Here is a 16,310-nt window from a genome sequence, read left to right as displayed (position 1 = left end):
TACAAGTCTAAATCCTAATGGATTAATTGTTTTGTTTGTTTCTTCTTCTCCCCAAAGCCCCTCAGTACCTAGTTGTATATTCTAGTTGTAGGTCCTTCTGGTTGTGCTATGTGGGACACTGCCTCAGCATGGCCTGATGAGTGGTGCCATGTCCACACCCAGGATCCGAACCTGTGAATCCCTGGGCTGCTGAAGCAGAGCGCACCAACTTAACCACTCAGCCATAGGGCCAGCCCCCCTAATGGATTAATTTTTAAAAATCCATTAGCACTGGTATCACGGACAGTTTCTATCCTTCAGACATATAACATAATCCCCCCACTTTTGTATTAATGCAAAGATAAATAATTCTTCAAAATTAGATAAGAAGGTTAAAATTTATCAAATGTGGGGCCGGCCCCGTGGCTGAGTGGTTAAGTTCACGCACTCTGCTTCAGCAGCCCAGGGTTTCACTGGTTCGAATCCTGGGTGCCAATATGGCACTGCTCATTAAGCCATGCTGAGGTGGCGTCCCACATGCCACAACTGGAAGGACCCACAACTAAAAATACACAACTATGTACTGGGGGGCTTTGGGAGAAAAAGGAAAAATAAAATCTAAAAAAGAAAAAAATTTATCAAATGTTTTTTCCTAATCTGAGCATTTTAATTAATTCCATGGCTGAGTTTTAGAAATCTACTTAAATATTAATAGGTTCTTTAGTATAGTTGTGAAAAAAGTTGATGTTTCCCCTGAGAGGCATAAACTGTTTACAGCAAGACTCTGTGTCACAAGGTTTTGTCATTGCCCAAAGGCCACAAAACTAGTCCCTTTCAACCTAATCACATGAAAAATGATTTATCATGTCTCCTCTATGTAAGGTATCTTGCTAGGTCTGCCTCACAACCAAAACCACACTCTTACAAAGCATGGATTTATAAATGGGCAGGTGTGGCAACATGGGACACTGGACTGGGAATTTCTAATGTTAGTTAGGTTCATCCAGTGTGAATCAAAAGTGCACCTGAGGCCTTAGGAGCGGGAGAGGAAAGGGACTGAATCTGTTTAGTCTAAGGAAATTAGAGGCCATCAGAAAAGGGACTATCTTATCCACGAGATTTTGAATACAAACCTCAGGGTAATCACTAAACAAAAAAGCAGAACAGAGACACAAATAATAAATAAGGAGAAAACAAAGAAACATAACATAAAAAACTATATAACTCAATTGGTAGACCAAAATACACAGGACAAGAAACAAAGGAAATGCAGGAGAATTGGAAAACGAGTGATAAAATGGCAGCATTCAGCCCTCATATATTGATAATCACCCTAAACATAAATGGATTGAATTCTCCAATAAAAAGACAACAGAAGGGTGAGATGGATTAAAGAACAAGACCCAACAATATGCTGCCTCCAGGAAACACATCTCAGCTCCAACAGCAAACACAGGCTCAGAGTGAAGGAGTGGGAGACGATACTCCAAGCTAATGGCAAACAAAAGAAAGCAGGTGTCGCAATACTTATATCAGACAAAGTAGACTTCAAGATAAGACAGGTAAAGAGAGACAAAGAGGGGCAATATATAATGATCAAAGGGACACTACATCAAGAAGAAATAACACTTATAAATATCTATGCACCCAACACAGGAGCACTAAAGTTCATAAAGCAACTATTAACAAACCTAAATGAAGACATTAATAGTAGAGGACCTCAACACTCCACTCACATCAATGGATAGGTCATCTAGACAGAAAATCAACAAGGAAACAGTGGAATTAAATGAAAAGCAAGAACAGTTGGACTTATATACAGAACAGTCCATCCATAAACAGGAGAATACACATTCTTCTCAAGTGTGCATGGAACACTCTCAAGAATAGACCATATGTTGGGAAACAAGGCAAGCCTCAATAAATTTAAGAAGATTGAAATAGTAACAAGCATGTTTTCTGGTCACAATGCTATAAAGCCAGAAATTAATTACAAGAAAAAAGCTGAGAAAAGGGCAAAGAGGTGGAGACCAAACAACATGTTATTGAACAAGCAGTGGATCACTGAAGAAATTAAAGGAGAAATCAAAAAATATCTGGAGACAAATGAAAATGAAAACATACCATACTAATTCATATGGAATGCAGCAAAAGCTGTATTAAGAGGGAAATTCATCACAATACCAGCTCACCTTAACAAACAAGAAAAAGCCCAAATAAGCAATCTCAAACTACACCTATTTGAATTAGAAAAAGAAGAACAAACAAAGCCCAAAGTCAGCAGAAGGACAGAAATAATAAAAATCAGAGCAGAAATAAATGCTATTGAAACAAAAAAGGCAATAGAAAGAAAGGATCAATGAAACAAAGAGCTGGTTCTTTTTATTTTTTTTATTTTTATTTTTATTTTTTTCAATTTTTTTTAATTGAGTTATTGATAGGTTACAATCTTGTGAAATTTCAATTGTACATTAATGTTTGTCAGTCGTGTTGTAGGTGCACCACTTCACCCTTTGTGCCCACCCCCTACCCCACCTTTCCCCTGGTATCCACTAAACTGTTCTTGGTCCATAATTTTAAATTCCTCATATGAGTGGAGTCAAACACAGATTATCTTTCTCTCGCTGGCTTATTTCACTTAACATAATTCTCTCAAGGTCCATCCATGTTATTGCAAATGGAATGATTTTGTTCTGTTTTGCAGCTGAGTAGTATTCCATTGTATATATGTACCACATCTTCTTTATCCATTCGTCTGTTGATGGGCACTTAGGTTGCTTCCACGTCTTGGCTATTGTAAACAGTGCTGCAATAAACATTGGGGTGCACAGGACTTTTGGGATTGCTGACTTCATGCTCTTTGGATAAATACCCAGTAGTGCGATGGCTGGATCGTATGGTAGTTCTACTTTTAGTTTTTTGAGGAATCTCCATACTGTTTTCCATAGTGGCTGCACCAGTTTGCATTCCCACCAGCAGTGTATGAGGGTAAAGAGCTGGTTCTTTGAGAATATAAATAAAATTGAGAAACCCCTAGCCAGACTTACAAAGAAAAAAAGAGAGAAAGCTCAGATAAATAAAATTAGAAATGAAAGAGGAGAAATAACAACAGATACCACAGAAATACAATGGATTATAAGAGAATACTGTGAAAAGCTATTTGCCAACAGAATGGACAATCTAGAGGAAATGGATAAATTCTTAGACTCTTACAACCTCCCAAAGCTGAATCAAGAAGAAATAGAGAATCTGAACAGAACAATCACAAGTAAAGAGATTCAAAGAGTAATCAAAAGCATCCTAAAGAATAAAAGCCCAGGACCAGGCGGCTTCCCTGAGGAATTCTACCAAACTTTCAGAGAGGATATAATACCTATCCATCTCAAGCTATTCCAAAAGATTAGGGAAGATGGAACACTTCCTAACAGATTCTAGAAGGCCAACATAACTCTTGACACCAAAGCCTGACAAAGACAACACAAAAAAGCAAAACTATAGGCCAATATTGCTGATGAACATAGATGCAAAATCCTCAACAAAATATTGGCAACCTGAATACAGCAACACATCAAAAAGATCATCCATCATGATCAAGTGGGATTTGTACCAGGGACACAGGGATGGTTCACCATCCGCAAATCAATCAATGTGATACACCACATTAACAAAATGAGGAATAAAAACCACATGATCATCTCAATAGATGCAGAGAAAGCATTTGACAAGATCCAACAGCCATTTATGATAAAAACTCTGAACAAAATGGGCATAGAAGGGAACTGCCTCAACATAATAAAGGCCATATATGACAAACCCACAGCCAACATCATACTCAATGGGCAAAAACTGAGTGTCATCCCCCTGAGAACAGGAACAAGACAAGGATGCCCACTATCACCACTCTTATTCAACATAGTACTGGAGGTTTTGGCCAGAGCAATTAGGCAAGAGAAAGGAATAAAAGGAATCCAAATAGGAAGTGAAGAAGTGAAACTCTCACTGTTTGCAGACGACATGATCTTATCTATAGCAAACCCTAAAGAATCTATTGGAAAACTATTAGGAATAATTAACAACTACAGTAAAGTTGCTGGGTCCAAAATCAACTTACAAAAATCAGTTGCATTTCTGACTCTAATAATGAACTTACAGAAAGAGAACTCAAGAATACAATTCCATTTAAATCGCAACAAGAATAATAAAGTACCTAGGAATAAATTTAACTAAGGAGGTGAAGGACTTATACAATGAAAACTCTAAGAGATTATTGAAAGAAATAGATAATGACATAAAGAGATGGAAAGAGATTCCATGCACATGGATTGGAAAAATAAACATAGTTAAAAATGTCCATACTACCCAAAGCAATGTACAGATTCAATGCAATCCCAATCAGAATCCCAATGACACTCTTCACAGAAATAGAGCTAAGAATCCTAAAATTCACATGGGGCAACCAAAGACCTCGGATTGCTAAAGCAATAGTGAGAAAAAAGAACAAAGCTGGAGGCATCACAATCCCTGACTTCAAAATGTACTACAAAGCCATAGTGATTAAAACAGCATGGTACTGGTACAAAAACAGGCACATAGATCAATGGAGCAGAACTGAAAGCCCAGAAATAAAACCACACATATACAGACAGCTAATCTTCAACAAAGGTACCAAGAACATACAATGTAGAAAAGACAGTCTCTTCAATAAATGGTATTGGGAAAACTGGACAACCACATGCAAAAGAATGAAAGTAGACCATTATCTCACGCCATACACAAAAATAAACTCAAATTGGATCAAAGACTTGAAGATAAGTCCTGAAACCATAAAACTCCTGGAAGATAATATAGGTAGTACACTCTTTGACGTCGAACTTAAAAGGATCTTTTCGAATACCATGTCTTCTCAGACAAGGGAAACAAAAGAAAAAATAAACAAGTGAGAGTTCATCAGACTAAAGAGCTTCTGCAAGGCAAAAGAAACTGGGATCAAAAGACAACCCACCAATTGGGAGAAAATTTTTGCAAATCATATATCCAATAAGGGGTTAATCTACATAATATATAAAGAACTCACACAAGTGAACAACAAAAAAGCAAACAGCCCGATCAAAAAATGGGCAGAGGATATGAACAGACATTTTTCCAAAGAAGATATACAGATGGCTAATAAACACATGAGAAGATGTTCAACATCACTAATCATCAGGGAAATGCAAATCAAAACTACACTAAGATATCACTTTACACCTGTTAAAATGGCTATAATCACTAAGACTAAAAATAACAAATGTTGGAGAGGGTGTGGAGAAAAGGGAACCCTCATACACTGCTGGTGGGAATACAAACTGGTGCAGCCGCTACGGAAAACAGTATGGAGATTCCTCAAAAAACTGAAAATAGAACTACCATACGGCCCAGCTAGCCCACTACTGGGTATCTACCCAAACAACTTGATCAACAATCCAAAGTAACATATGTACCCCTATGGTCACTGCAGCACTAATCACAATAGCCAAGTCATGCAAACAATCCAAGTGCCCACTGACTGATGATTAGATAAGGAAGATGTGGTAAATATATACAATGGAATACTACTCAGCCAGAAAAAAATACAAAATCATCCCATTTGCAACAACATGGATGGAGCTGGAGGGAATTATACTAAGTGAAATAAGCCAGACTGAGAAAGACAAACACCTGATGATTTCACTCATATGTGGAATATAAACAAACACATGGACAAAGAAAACACATCTGTGGTTACCAGGGGAAGGGGGGTGTGGGGTGGGCACAGGGGCTGAAGGGGAGCATCCATGTGATGACAGACAAGAAATAATGTACAACTGAAATTTCACAATGATGTAAACTATTATGAACTCAATTAAAAAAAATTGCACCTGAGCAATTTCATTAACGATCGCTCTTATTCTAAATTTCACCAAAATATCTTCAGCTGGGCCTACACCACACAGCTGCAAAATATGCCTACTAATTAAGTAGATTCAAAAGAATGTGTTAATGCTGTAGATTTTTCAGTTGGTATAAATTCATGCACAGATATTTCAGACAGAGAATCGTGCAGATATGAATCAAGAGGTAGGCCACTGAGTTACAAATTCTGGATTTGCACTGTAAAGAAAGGTTTGATTTTATCAGTATGTCTTACACTGGATTGGCTGAGCCCCTTCAGCTGGTTGCCCTAATGCAATTAGAACAGTAAACAAATGAGTAAAAATTGTTTCTAAGAAAATGAGACTGGGATTTGGAAAACAAACTGTAACTTCTGATAAAAGCTAATTATTTAATTGTCATCAGCACTTAAAGTGTATAATTAAGGCTGAAAGCCATTCATTTTGTGACTAAAACCATCTGTTATGATCCTTTTCAATTTCATGAATTGCCTAAATAGTCACCCTCCATTTGTGCTCAACTGAACTTCCTCATTGGCTATCCCATCTCAGTTCCCTGCGGCTGGTCAGGAGGCGCATCTTGACACTCCCCTCCGCCTGGCCCTGCTCCTTTCCATGCAGGCTTTTGTGAGTTAGAATTCGGCTCCACGGTACAAGGGGAAACTGTCCTCTCACAGAGGACTGTGGTGAGAATGGAGTCAGATACTGAGTGCACAGGTTCAGGTCTTCCCATCCCTTCTCCCACCTGTCCTCTCCATTTCACAGGTGGCTTTTAAGATCACAGTCGATTGGCTCTCTTTTCTCATTCCCCACCTTTGCCAACTGCCGTCGTCCTCTTCCTTTTTCTTCATTCTTAACCTAGCGAGGTACTGCATATACAAAACCAGAACTCCCACAACTCTAAATTCCACCTAGTCTTGATTCTTAGCATCTGGCCAGTCTCAAAGTCGCTCTAACCCAACTGGGAGGCTAAGCCCCAACCCCAGGCTCTTAATCTGCCACCAAGACCTTGCCTCAAGGTCTTGTTATATGTTATATGTTATATGTTATATGACCCCCATTTCAATCCAGCTTCACTGGCTCACTTCTCTCAGCCTAAAAATGCATGAATCTCCCCAATCCTAAAACAAATGAGCAAACCCCTCAGTGTTGTGCTTCAAGCTACCCCTTCACTGTCTGACTTCATGAGTTATCTACTGTCAGGGTCCCCACTCCTTTCTCTCCCAGTCACTTCTCAATCCAGAGCAGTCTCATACTTTTAGTTATAGCACTCTCTACACTACAGCAGAATTTTGGTTAACCCTTCTCCCCCATATACCTAAACTCCACCATGCAAGGATCATATCTCAGTCCTACATGAACCTCCTAGAGTCCAGCCCATAAATGATGGAGTGATTAAATGAAGCACAGGTGCCTCAAATTCAGCATTCCTCCTGCCAAGGCCAAGCGATTCTCTACAACGTCTCTCCAATCATCTGCTCCTGTTTATTCCCATGGCCACTCTCCCATTTAGATGCTCCAAAGCTCTCACCCGGACCAGTAAACTGGCCTCCTGGCTGATCTCCCCACCTCAGCCTCGTCTTCCACATTCTTTTCCTTTGTTCTGGAGTACACTTTTAAAACCTAGCATGATCAATTCACTCCCACTTAATGATCTTTGCCGAAGATAAACACCTTAGTATGACATCACAGGCCTTTCATGAGGTGGACCTTGCCTCCTCCCACTTGGTTCCACCAATCCAATCTGCTGTTGCTAGAATATACCAGCACCCCAGGTTTGGATGCCTACATTCATACAGTCCCCTCATTTTTACTAGAACTTTTTCAGTGCTTGGCATAATAGGTGCTCAAAGGATATTTGCGGAATAAATGATGAAGTACCTTTGTTTGAAATCATATATGTGATGCAAAGAGCACTAGCTTTGGTACCTGGAAGACCTGGCACTGAATGCAGGCTCTGTCACTTACCAACTCTGTGCCCTGGGGCCCGTTCTCTCCTCCGACCCTCTGTTTTCTCATAAATAAAACAGAACTAACAACTACCTAACAGGATTGTTGTAAGGACTGAGTTCACAGATAGAAAGAAAACAAAATATGTAAGAACAAGTCACTTAAACAAACTATCTAAAATAAAACTCACTCAATACATTGCATTTTATTTTTAAAGTACTGAGTTGGTCCCAAACAGCACCAACTCACTCATGCACGACCAACATTTCCTGACCACATACTCCAATTAATTAGGGACCAAGAGTTGAGAATCCTCAATTTGTGGTTTTGAAGATCACCCTTTTTGATGTTACTGGAGTCCCACAGAATCTGGCTCCACCCGGCGCTGCTGCTCTCAGGTGTCCTCGCCTCCTGAGATGGCAAACTGCTCATCATAACTGACTCTGTCCACAGGAATGAGGGTGTTATACGGTAAAACAGTACTTTAGAGATTAGACTTGTCTTCTTTTAAATTAGTAACTCTGCTCTAATTTATGGCATATAAAACAAAGGCAGGGGCATGAGGGTTGAACCCCTGTGGTGGGATTACTCACCATGCAGGCGGCCTGCACCGCCTCGGACACGTTACCGGCATTCGGCTCACACCAGAAAACGTGGCACTCAAAGCGCTGGTTCCCAGTGTCCATGATGAAGGCAAATGTGTGGACATCCTTCCCGACGCCCATGAAGGACAAGAATCGCACACGACACTCCACTAGGATTTCCTCTTCATTCTGCAAGAGACATAGTTCACAGCCCTCGCTCTCTGGGAAGCCAGGCAATAGTCACAAACAGGTTCAGCTCTTAAATCATGGAATCAAGCTTAGAGTGGCCGCATACAGGAGCTGGTACTAGGAAATATATAGCCAGACTGAACTTAGAAAGGACTTGTATTTTTCTAAAGAGGCAAGTTTCTAAATGCGTCTGGAGAGGCCATCACTGCTATAGTGTCTCATTCCGGTATTTAATTTTGCTCCGAACTACACTGCAACCGTGGTTTGTGTGCTCTGTTCCCTATCCACTGTGTTGCAAGCCTGTGAGTCCACCGAAGGTAGGAACAATGTCATGTCTATTTCTCACATCTTGCTCATACAGGGCACCCAGTGGCTCAAAACCCATTTGCCCAGGGGAACCCACTGGAAACCCCAGGGCACCAAGAGAAAAAGAGCCATGGGATCCTTTTCCATCCAGTTCTTCTTCCCAAGCTAAACAGGACGTTGAACCATATTTCTGTGTAAAACAAAAAGTTGCCAAGTCATTTTCTTTTTCTTTTTCACAAACTGATATCCATATGGTATCCATATGATGCAGTGCAAAGAAATGTTCAGAATTCATTCTTATGAACGCCACATCCTTTGCAGCAACCATATGCAATTTTTGAGTTAGTAAACACATCCAGAATGTTGACTTTTGGATCATTAAGATCTTGAATTATTAAATATTCACTCAGGTTATGTGGGATTGTTTAACAAGAAAACTAAACTAGTCTGAGAGGCCGGGAAGTTTTCTTAGGAGAAATGACATCTGAGTTGAGCTCTGGGTAGGGGCTGGGTAGGCAAAGGGGTGGAGCACAGAAGGAGCAGCTCTTGCAAAGATGCGGAGGTGGGAAAGGGCATGACGACTGAAGACTTGAAGACAACCCAGCATGGCAGGCTGGAGAGGCGGCTGGGGTCAGTGAGCACCTCACTCCTCTTTAGAAGGTGAACTGGCTTGAAGGTGATCTGCTAGTGGACAGAAGCAAGAGCAGGCCAAAGACTGTGGCCTTTTCATGACAGCTGCTTCACAGAGGCAGACAAGTGGTAAAGAGTTGGGAGCCAGTTTGCCTGGATTCGAATCCTGACCTTACTACTTCTGACTGTGTGACCTTGGGGAGTTACTTAATCTCTCTGTGCTTTAGTTTCCTCAACCACAAAATTGGGATAGTTTGAGTTGAGGCTAATGCTGGCCTCTCTCAAGATGACCAATGGCCCCTGCTACTACTGACAGAACAAACCACAGGACCTTCCACGACAGAAGCGTCTCCTGTGCTCCAACCCCAGAAAACTGCCTAGTCAATTCTGGAGCCTGGAGAGTGACTGGCCAGAAAACCAAACCCCATTAGTGAGTTACTGCTAGCGTCATACAGTCACTTCCAGTGAACGATTTAAATCTCTTGGGCATATGAGGAAGAAAGAATCAGGAGCACCAGAATAGGAGCTTCTGAGTCCAGGAAAGCAAAGGTGTGCAAAGATCCAGACACAAGGGGAAAAATCTTTTTTTTTTTTTCAAATGTAGGCTATTCTAATCACAAGCAAGCACAACTCCCCAGAGGTCGAGACGTGGCTCTGTGTCTAAGTTTCACGGAAAGTTATTGTGTCCCAAACCTCACTGCCGCCCACATAGGCCAATGGCACCTACAACCCTCTGTACCTTTTCACTGATGACGGTCACAGTAGCATCGGCCACGTTCATGTTCACTGACGGCCAGTCCTCCTTGTCAGATGAGGTCATGAGACTTTCTATGGCATTGTTCAGGGTATCCATTCCTGTGGATGGAAGGGACAACTGAGAAAAGTCCTCAAGCTATTTATCACTCTCAAATGTGGGCCCAAATCACCCCGTAAGGGCTGTAACCAGACTGATCTTTAAAACCCCAGAAAACAAGACGTTTAATTTCTCATGTTTGCTTAAAAGAAATGCCAGCTCCTTCCACAGGAACATCCAGAGATGTAGTGTGATGTCCTGACTATCGGACCATCGTACTCCTTTCTCCTGCTCTCTCCAAAGATTCCCCAGCTCCGAGTGCATCAACAGTACTCAAGCAAATGCAACATTTTCTAAGCAAGGGGCTTTGGGAAAGGGGACCCAACGGAAGCCAGCGTCTGCCAGTACACCCCCACCTTCCTTCATCTGACTTGTTTACTTAAGGCCAAGTTTGGGTGGCACCTTTACATGAGCTCTATGTGCTAGTCAATGGGGCACTTTTGCTGGGTGTTCCCACAGCTGTTTTGTTGGAGGTGAGGCAGGACAACTTTATCAAGATATAATTCACATAACATACAAGTCACTCATTTAAAGTGTATAATTCAATGATTTTTAGTATAGTCACAGAGTCGTGCGATCATCACCACAATCAATTTTAGGACATTTTCATCACTCCAAAAAGAAACCCTGTACGTTTTGGGAGTTACCCTTCATCTCCTCCCAGCCCCTGGCCATCACTTATTTAATTTCCATCTCTAGAGATTTGCCTATTGTGGACATTTCATATAAATGGAATCATGCGGTATGTGGCCCTTTGTGACTGGCTTCTTTCATTTAGCATGTTTTCAAGGTTTATCCATGTTGTACTATGTTTCAGTATTTCGTTCCTTTTTATTGCCAGATAGCATTCCATTGTATGGCATTATCACATTTTATTTATCTGTTCATCAGTTGATGGACATTTAGGTTTCCACTTTTTGACTGTTACAAATAACGCTGCTGTGAACATTTGTGGATATATTTTCATGTGGACAGATGTTTTCATTTCATCTGGGCATGTGCATAGGAGCAGAATGGCTGGATCCAATGGTAACTCTACGTTTAACTTTTTGAGGAGCTGCCAGGCTGTTCCAAAGCAGCTGAGCCATTTTACATTCCCCTCAGCAGCACATGAAGGCTCTGATTTCTCCACAGCCTTTTCTACCTGGGAAAGGCCACATCTCCCAGGCTCCTCTCAGCTTGGGATGGCTAAGTGACTAAGTTCTGCCCCTGGGATGTGAGCTGACTGCTGTGTGTGCTGCTGCTGACTCACACCTTGAAAGAAAGGCATGAGGGCTCCCCCAGCGCTTTCTCCCTGCCCGCCAGCTGACGAGGACTGAAGCAGGTGCCTGGCCCCAGAGGAGGAGGCCCTATCTGAGAATGGCAGAGTCCTGCTACAGCCGTGGATTGCGCATCTCTGGACTCTTCGGTAAATGAGAAACGTGTCTGCTTTGTTAAGGTCCCTATAATGTGGGGATCACAGGTCAGAGCAGCTTAACCTGTCCTCTCCTATCATCTCATGCTCTTTTGATCAGGACTATTCCTGTGCTCTGGCTGGTGACAGTGCAAGGGCCAGAGTCCACACATGGAAAGGCAGTGACACAGTAGACCCCACCCTTTTGGGAGGCTGAATACCTCCTATGAGGTATTCCCAACACCTGCAAAGTGGAAAGACGTGTTTCACATACCGACCGGCTTGTCTACAGGTAACATGCCCAGGTACTGCACGTGGAACTTCTGGACCAGCTCAGTCTTTGGTGTTGGAAAATCTACTACAGGGAACAAAAGCAACACGTTTTTCTCAGTGGTTCCAACATACACATAAAACGCAGCCATCACTATGTCACCTGGAACGCACCCCCGGTGCCATATTGTCCTGTGTTTCTAAAGGCAAATGCGCAATTGTTCTATAAGAATGGAGACACTGGGCTCTGTCCATCCAAATCCCATCCAACTTTCATTTCTAGGCAGGAAAACATGTAAAAGCAGGAACTGGAATCTGTGTTAAAGCTGCTACTGTCCCTTTGATGTGTGCTAAGTAAGAGCTTTTGATGTCCTATTTGTTAGATGTGGTTTATGCTCAGAGAAAATTTAATCACAAAGGGCACAGTTTGGGAAAATAACAGAGCCCCACCCAATATCAACCCACATATTTTTAAACCAGCTGGTCTTTACTCTAGACTGTACGTGAGCTATAAACCCACCAAAGATACTGTTCTTTAATCTTGTCCAACAACAAAACTCACCTTGGCCCTTCCTGACTAATCCTACTGACACAAAATCAACTCTACGCCATGGGGAGGACACCGGGTGCATGCTCAGTGCGTGTTTGTTGAGTCGAGCATTGTTTTTAAGGAGATTAGAAACACCACGGAACCATCTGAGACCCTTTGGTTCTTGACTAGGATGGACAGCACCACCAAGAAGGGAGCAGTTGCCACCGACTTACCTTGCAAGGGAACGTCGAGATTCACATTGTTTCTTTCCTGTAAGGAACCACAGGCCAGGGCTTTGGCATTCTTCCGTTCGGCCATAATCTGAAGAAGAGAAAGCACAGCTTTGGTTTGTGGTTGAGACCCCCTGTCTTCAGCCATCCCAGCCAGTACGTGCCCAAGCTGATTTCACTTCCAGGTTAACCCAGCTTTAGTCTGTTGCCTCCCTTCTCACCCTCGTGTCTCTGAGCTACGTATATTGAGAATTGTGCTCAGTCCTCTAGGGATAACAGGTGAATGACTATCCCTCAGAGTAAGTCTCCTAATTGTTTGGAGTTCATTCTTCCATTCACCAGGCTCCCAACTCTACTAAAACAACCCAAACAAATATCCCTAGTCAAGGGTGGGCCTGTTGGCCCACTGTGGTCAGTGGAACACAGAGCAGTGGACTCCCCCCACTGCTTCCGGATGCTGACTTTTAGGTTCTCTTTTAAGGTAATCTGGGGACACAGTACATGGGTTCAAATCCCACCTCCACCATGTACTGGCTGTGTGACCAAGTCACCTGACCTCTCGTGTCTCATTTTCTCCACTGTCCATGGGGATACTGATAACATTTATGTCCCCAATAACAATAATGTTATGTTGGTTCTGAGGATCACATGTAAACGCTCAGAAATATTAGCTGCTATCCTTGTGATTGTTTTTCTCAAGCTGTTTAAATCTGTCAGCTGTCTTCCAAACTGTCTCTCTTCCGTTAGGGACATTAATGTCTCCTCTATCTAAGAGTCTTCCCTTTCCCTCTTGTTTACACAGTGCTGTGGGTTCAAGGGCTGAATGAAGCCCACCCTTCAAAGACCCCAAAAGCAACTCAGATCTTCATTTCCAGCCCAAGCTTTCCATTCCAACTGGAACAAAAGTCATTTCCTCTCCAGAGCTCCGCTCCGTCCATTTCCAGACCTGTGCCTGGGGCGGTGGGCAGGAGGGCTGCTGACAATCATAAAGTGGAGTATTTCTTGAGCACTTGTTCTGTTCCAGGCCAGGTTCCAAGGGCTTTACACTCGAATACAAATTCCACAAGGACAAGGCCTTTTTTCTGTTTTGGTCTCTGCTGTCTCCTCAGAACAGTGCCTGGCACATAAATGGTGCTCGATTATATTGGTGGCATGAATGACTGAAAAAAGGAAGCCTGGGGAGTGTGCTGCAACGCTGCAAAAGGTCCAGCTGTGCCTGGTCCTGTCCATGCAAAGCGTGACTATTGGCTGGGATAAACGTGGTGGTCCCCAGACCCATCCTGCATGTCCTTGTCACATGGGTCAGAGTTGCAGACTGGCGGGCTGTTTCTTTTGGGACTGGAGACAGTTCCCACAGGAACTGTGGCTTGCATCTGCTTCGTTCCTGTGGCTCAGATATCAGGCTGTGCCACGGCGGTGGCTGTGGCCACAGCCTGGGGCTTGCCAGCCCAGGAGGAATTGTGAGAATGTGGCTGGGTCATGCTGTCGGCTCAAAATCAGAAAGGTGATGTTCAACAGAGGTGATGGTGAAGTGTTGTATTTAGATTCAATAAGTAGGTTTGGGGAGTGGAAAGGCCTGGCTGAAGGAAGTCAGTGACAGCGTCCTGAGGGTGTGGCCAACCACTATTTGAATATAAGCCAGTGGGTGATATGATTGCTAAGAAGACCAATCATCCTAGTACTATATTCTTCTTCTTTTTTTTCTTCTTTAGGAAGATTAGCCCTGAGCTAACATCTGATGCCAATCCTTTTTTTTTGTTTTGTTTTTTTGCTGAGGAAGACTGGCCCTGAACTAACATCTGTGCCCATCTTCCTCTACTTTATATGTGGGATGCCTGCCACAGCATGGCTTGACAAATGGTGCATAGGTCCACACCCAGGATCCAAACTGGCGAACCCCAGGCCACCGAAGTGGAATGTGCGAACTTAACCACTGCGCCACCAGGCTGGCCCTAGTACTGTATTCTTGAGGTCAAAGGACAGGGTGGTCCATGGTCTGTTCTCTGCCAGCTCATTTCTGGAACACTGTGTTCATTCAGGGGCAACCAACCAGAGTATGCCCAGAAGAGGCTGGTTAGGAGCTTGGTAACCACATGACCCAAAAGTGGCTGAAGAGATGGGGGTGGGGATTCTGGAGAAGAGAGGAAGTCAGGAGCAGGAAGACTCAACGATGGATACTTGTCCAGCATCTCTAATTGTGCCAGGCACAGGGCACAGCTTCAACTAATAAAGAGCTGCCCAGCAAAGAGACAAACTGAAGGAATCTTTCTCTGTTGCTACAGGTCACGGATCTCAAGTAAATACACAGAGGTTCCAGAGAGGAAAAGTTCAGGTTAACACAAGAAAGAACTCTATAACAGCCAGAACCACTCAATAATAGAAGGCTTTCCTGAAAGGTACAAGACCCCACCAATGGATGTGAGTGGAAGCGCTGGGCAGAGGGCGGGGACATTTGTGTTAGGAATATGCTGGAGGGAAGGTGGGAGGCTGGGCTGGCGATGCCCGGACTCTGGTTAAGGAAGCGGGACCCTCACCAGTGTGAGACAGTGACCACAGCCCTGCCTCACGGCTGGTCAGGGTTTCCACGAGCTGCCGTGTGTCCTCATGAAGTCAGCATGCGTTCATGGCAACCCCCAGCTGCCTGCATTTCCACAGACACCCAGCTGGTTTGTTAGCACCCTCGCTTCTGTGTTCACTCTCAGATCAGGTGGCCCTGTCCCTGGGAAATCCGCCCTAACTCCTTTCCCCTGTTTCCTGGCTGGGCTTGGTTTACACAGCTCTGCCCTGCACCTGCCACTGTTGTGTCTACCTATTATACCCCCCGGGCTGTGGGAGGGACTAAGGCTGCAGTCATTTGGTAGACAGAGTGCCATTTAGAGCAATGCCTGACAGGCAGCGAGAGCACTGTAATGAGGTGGATGGAACAAAGAGTCAACCCGCTTCTCCCCAAGCTCAATTTGCAGGTCCACGTGGCCCCTCTCCTGACCTTTCAAACCCCCTCCCTGCTCAAGCAGTGAGAAAAGAGAGGGATGGACCACTGTGCTCTGACTCCCCCTTACCTTGGAGCAGATTTCGTGGAGACTTGTGGCGATGGCTTTTGCTGGTGTGTCACATCGAAATACATGACATTTCAAAATTCTTGTATCTTTGTCTCTTGCTACATAAGCAAAATCTCTGTGCAAACAAAATTCATCAGTATATCAGTAAGGAACCTTTACCAACACACATTCTAGTGATGAATGTTAACTGAGAGTAGGCAATGGTTAAAAAAAACTTAGGGGCCGGCCTGGTGGCATAGTGATTAAGTTTGAGCGCTCCACTTTGGCAGCCTGGGGTTCATAGGTTTGGATCCCAGACACGGACCTAGCGCCGCTCATCAAGCCATGCCGTGGCAGCATCCCACATAAAATAGAGGAAGATTGGCACAGATGTTAGCTCAGCGACAATCTTCCTCAAGCAAAAAGGAAGATTGGCAACAGATGTTA

General features: G+C 43.4%; 1 protein-coding gene across 7 annotated transcripts in view; it reads right to left on the bottom strand.

The window, feature by feature from the left end:
- LOC124237137 (amyloid beta precursor protein binding family B member 2) overlaps window positions 1-16,310 on the bottom strand; it is a 368,014-nt gene that overhangs the window by 4,694 nt on the left and 347,010 nt on the right. For all 7 annotated transcript variants that reach the window (XM_046656484.1, XM_046656486.1, XM_046656479.1 and 4 more), the window contains 5 exons: window positions 15,885-15,999; window positions 12,829-12,916; window positions 12,068-12,151; window positions 10,287-10,402; window positions 8,432-8,611 (listed from right to left, as the gene is read on the bottom strand). In XM_046656484.1, the coding sequence (XP_046512440.1) occupies window positions 8,432-8,611; window positions 10,287-10,402; window positions 12,068-12,151; window positions 12,829-12,916; window positions 15,885-15,999 (583 nt within the window). The remainder of the gene's footprint in view (window positions 1-8,431; window positions 8,612-10,286; window positions 10,403-12,067; window positions 12,152-12,828; window positions 12,917-15,884; window positions 16,000-16,310) is intronic.

Source organism: Equus quagga, chromosome 3 (genome assembly GCF_021613505.1).
Source record: "Equus quagga isolate Etosha38 chromosome 3, UCLA_HA_Equagga_1.0, whole genome shotgun sequence".
Classification (NCBI taxonomy): domain Eukaryota; kingdom Metazoa; phylum Chordata; class Mammalia; order Perissodactyla; family Equidae; genus Equus; species Equus quagga.
Note: the sequence above shows the minus strand (reverse complement) of the source record. Positions and strands in the feature narration are given on the sequence as shown.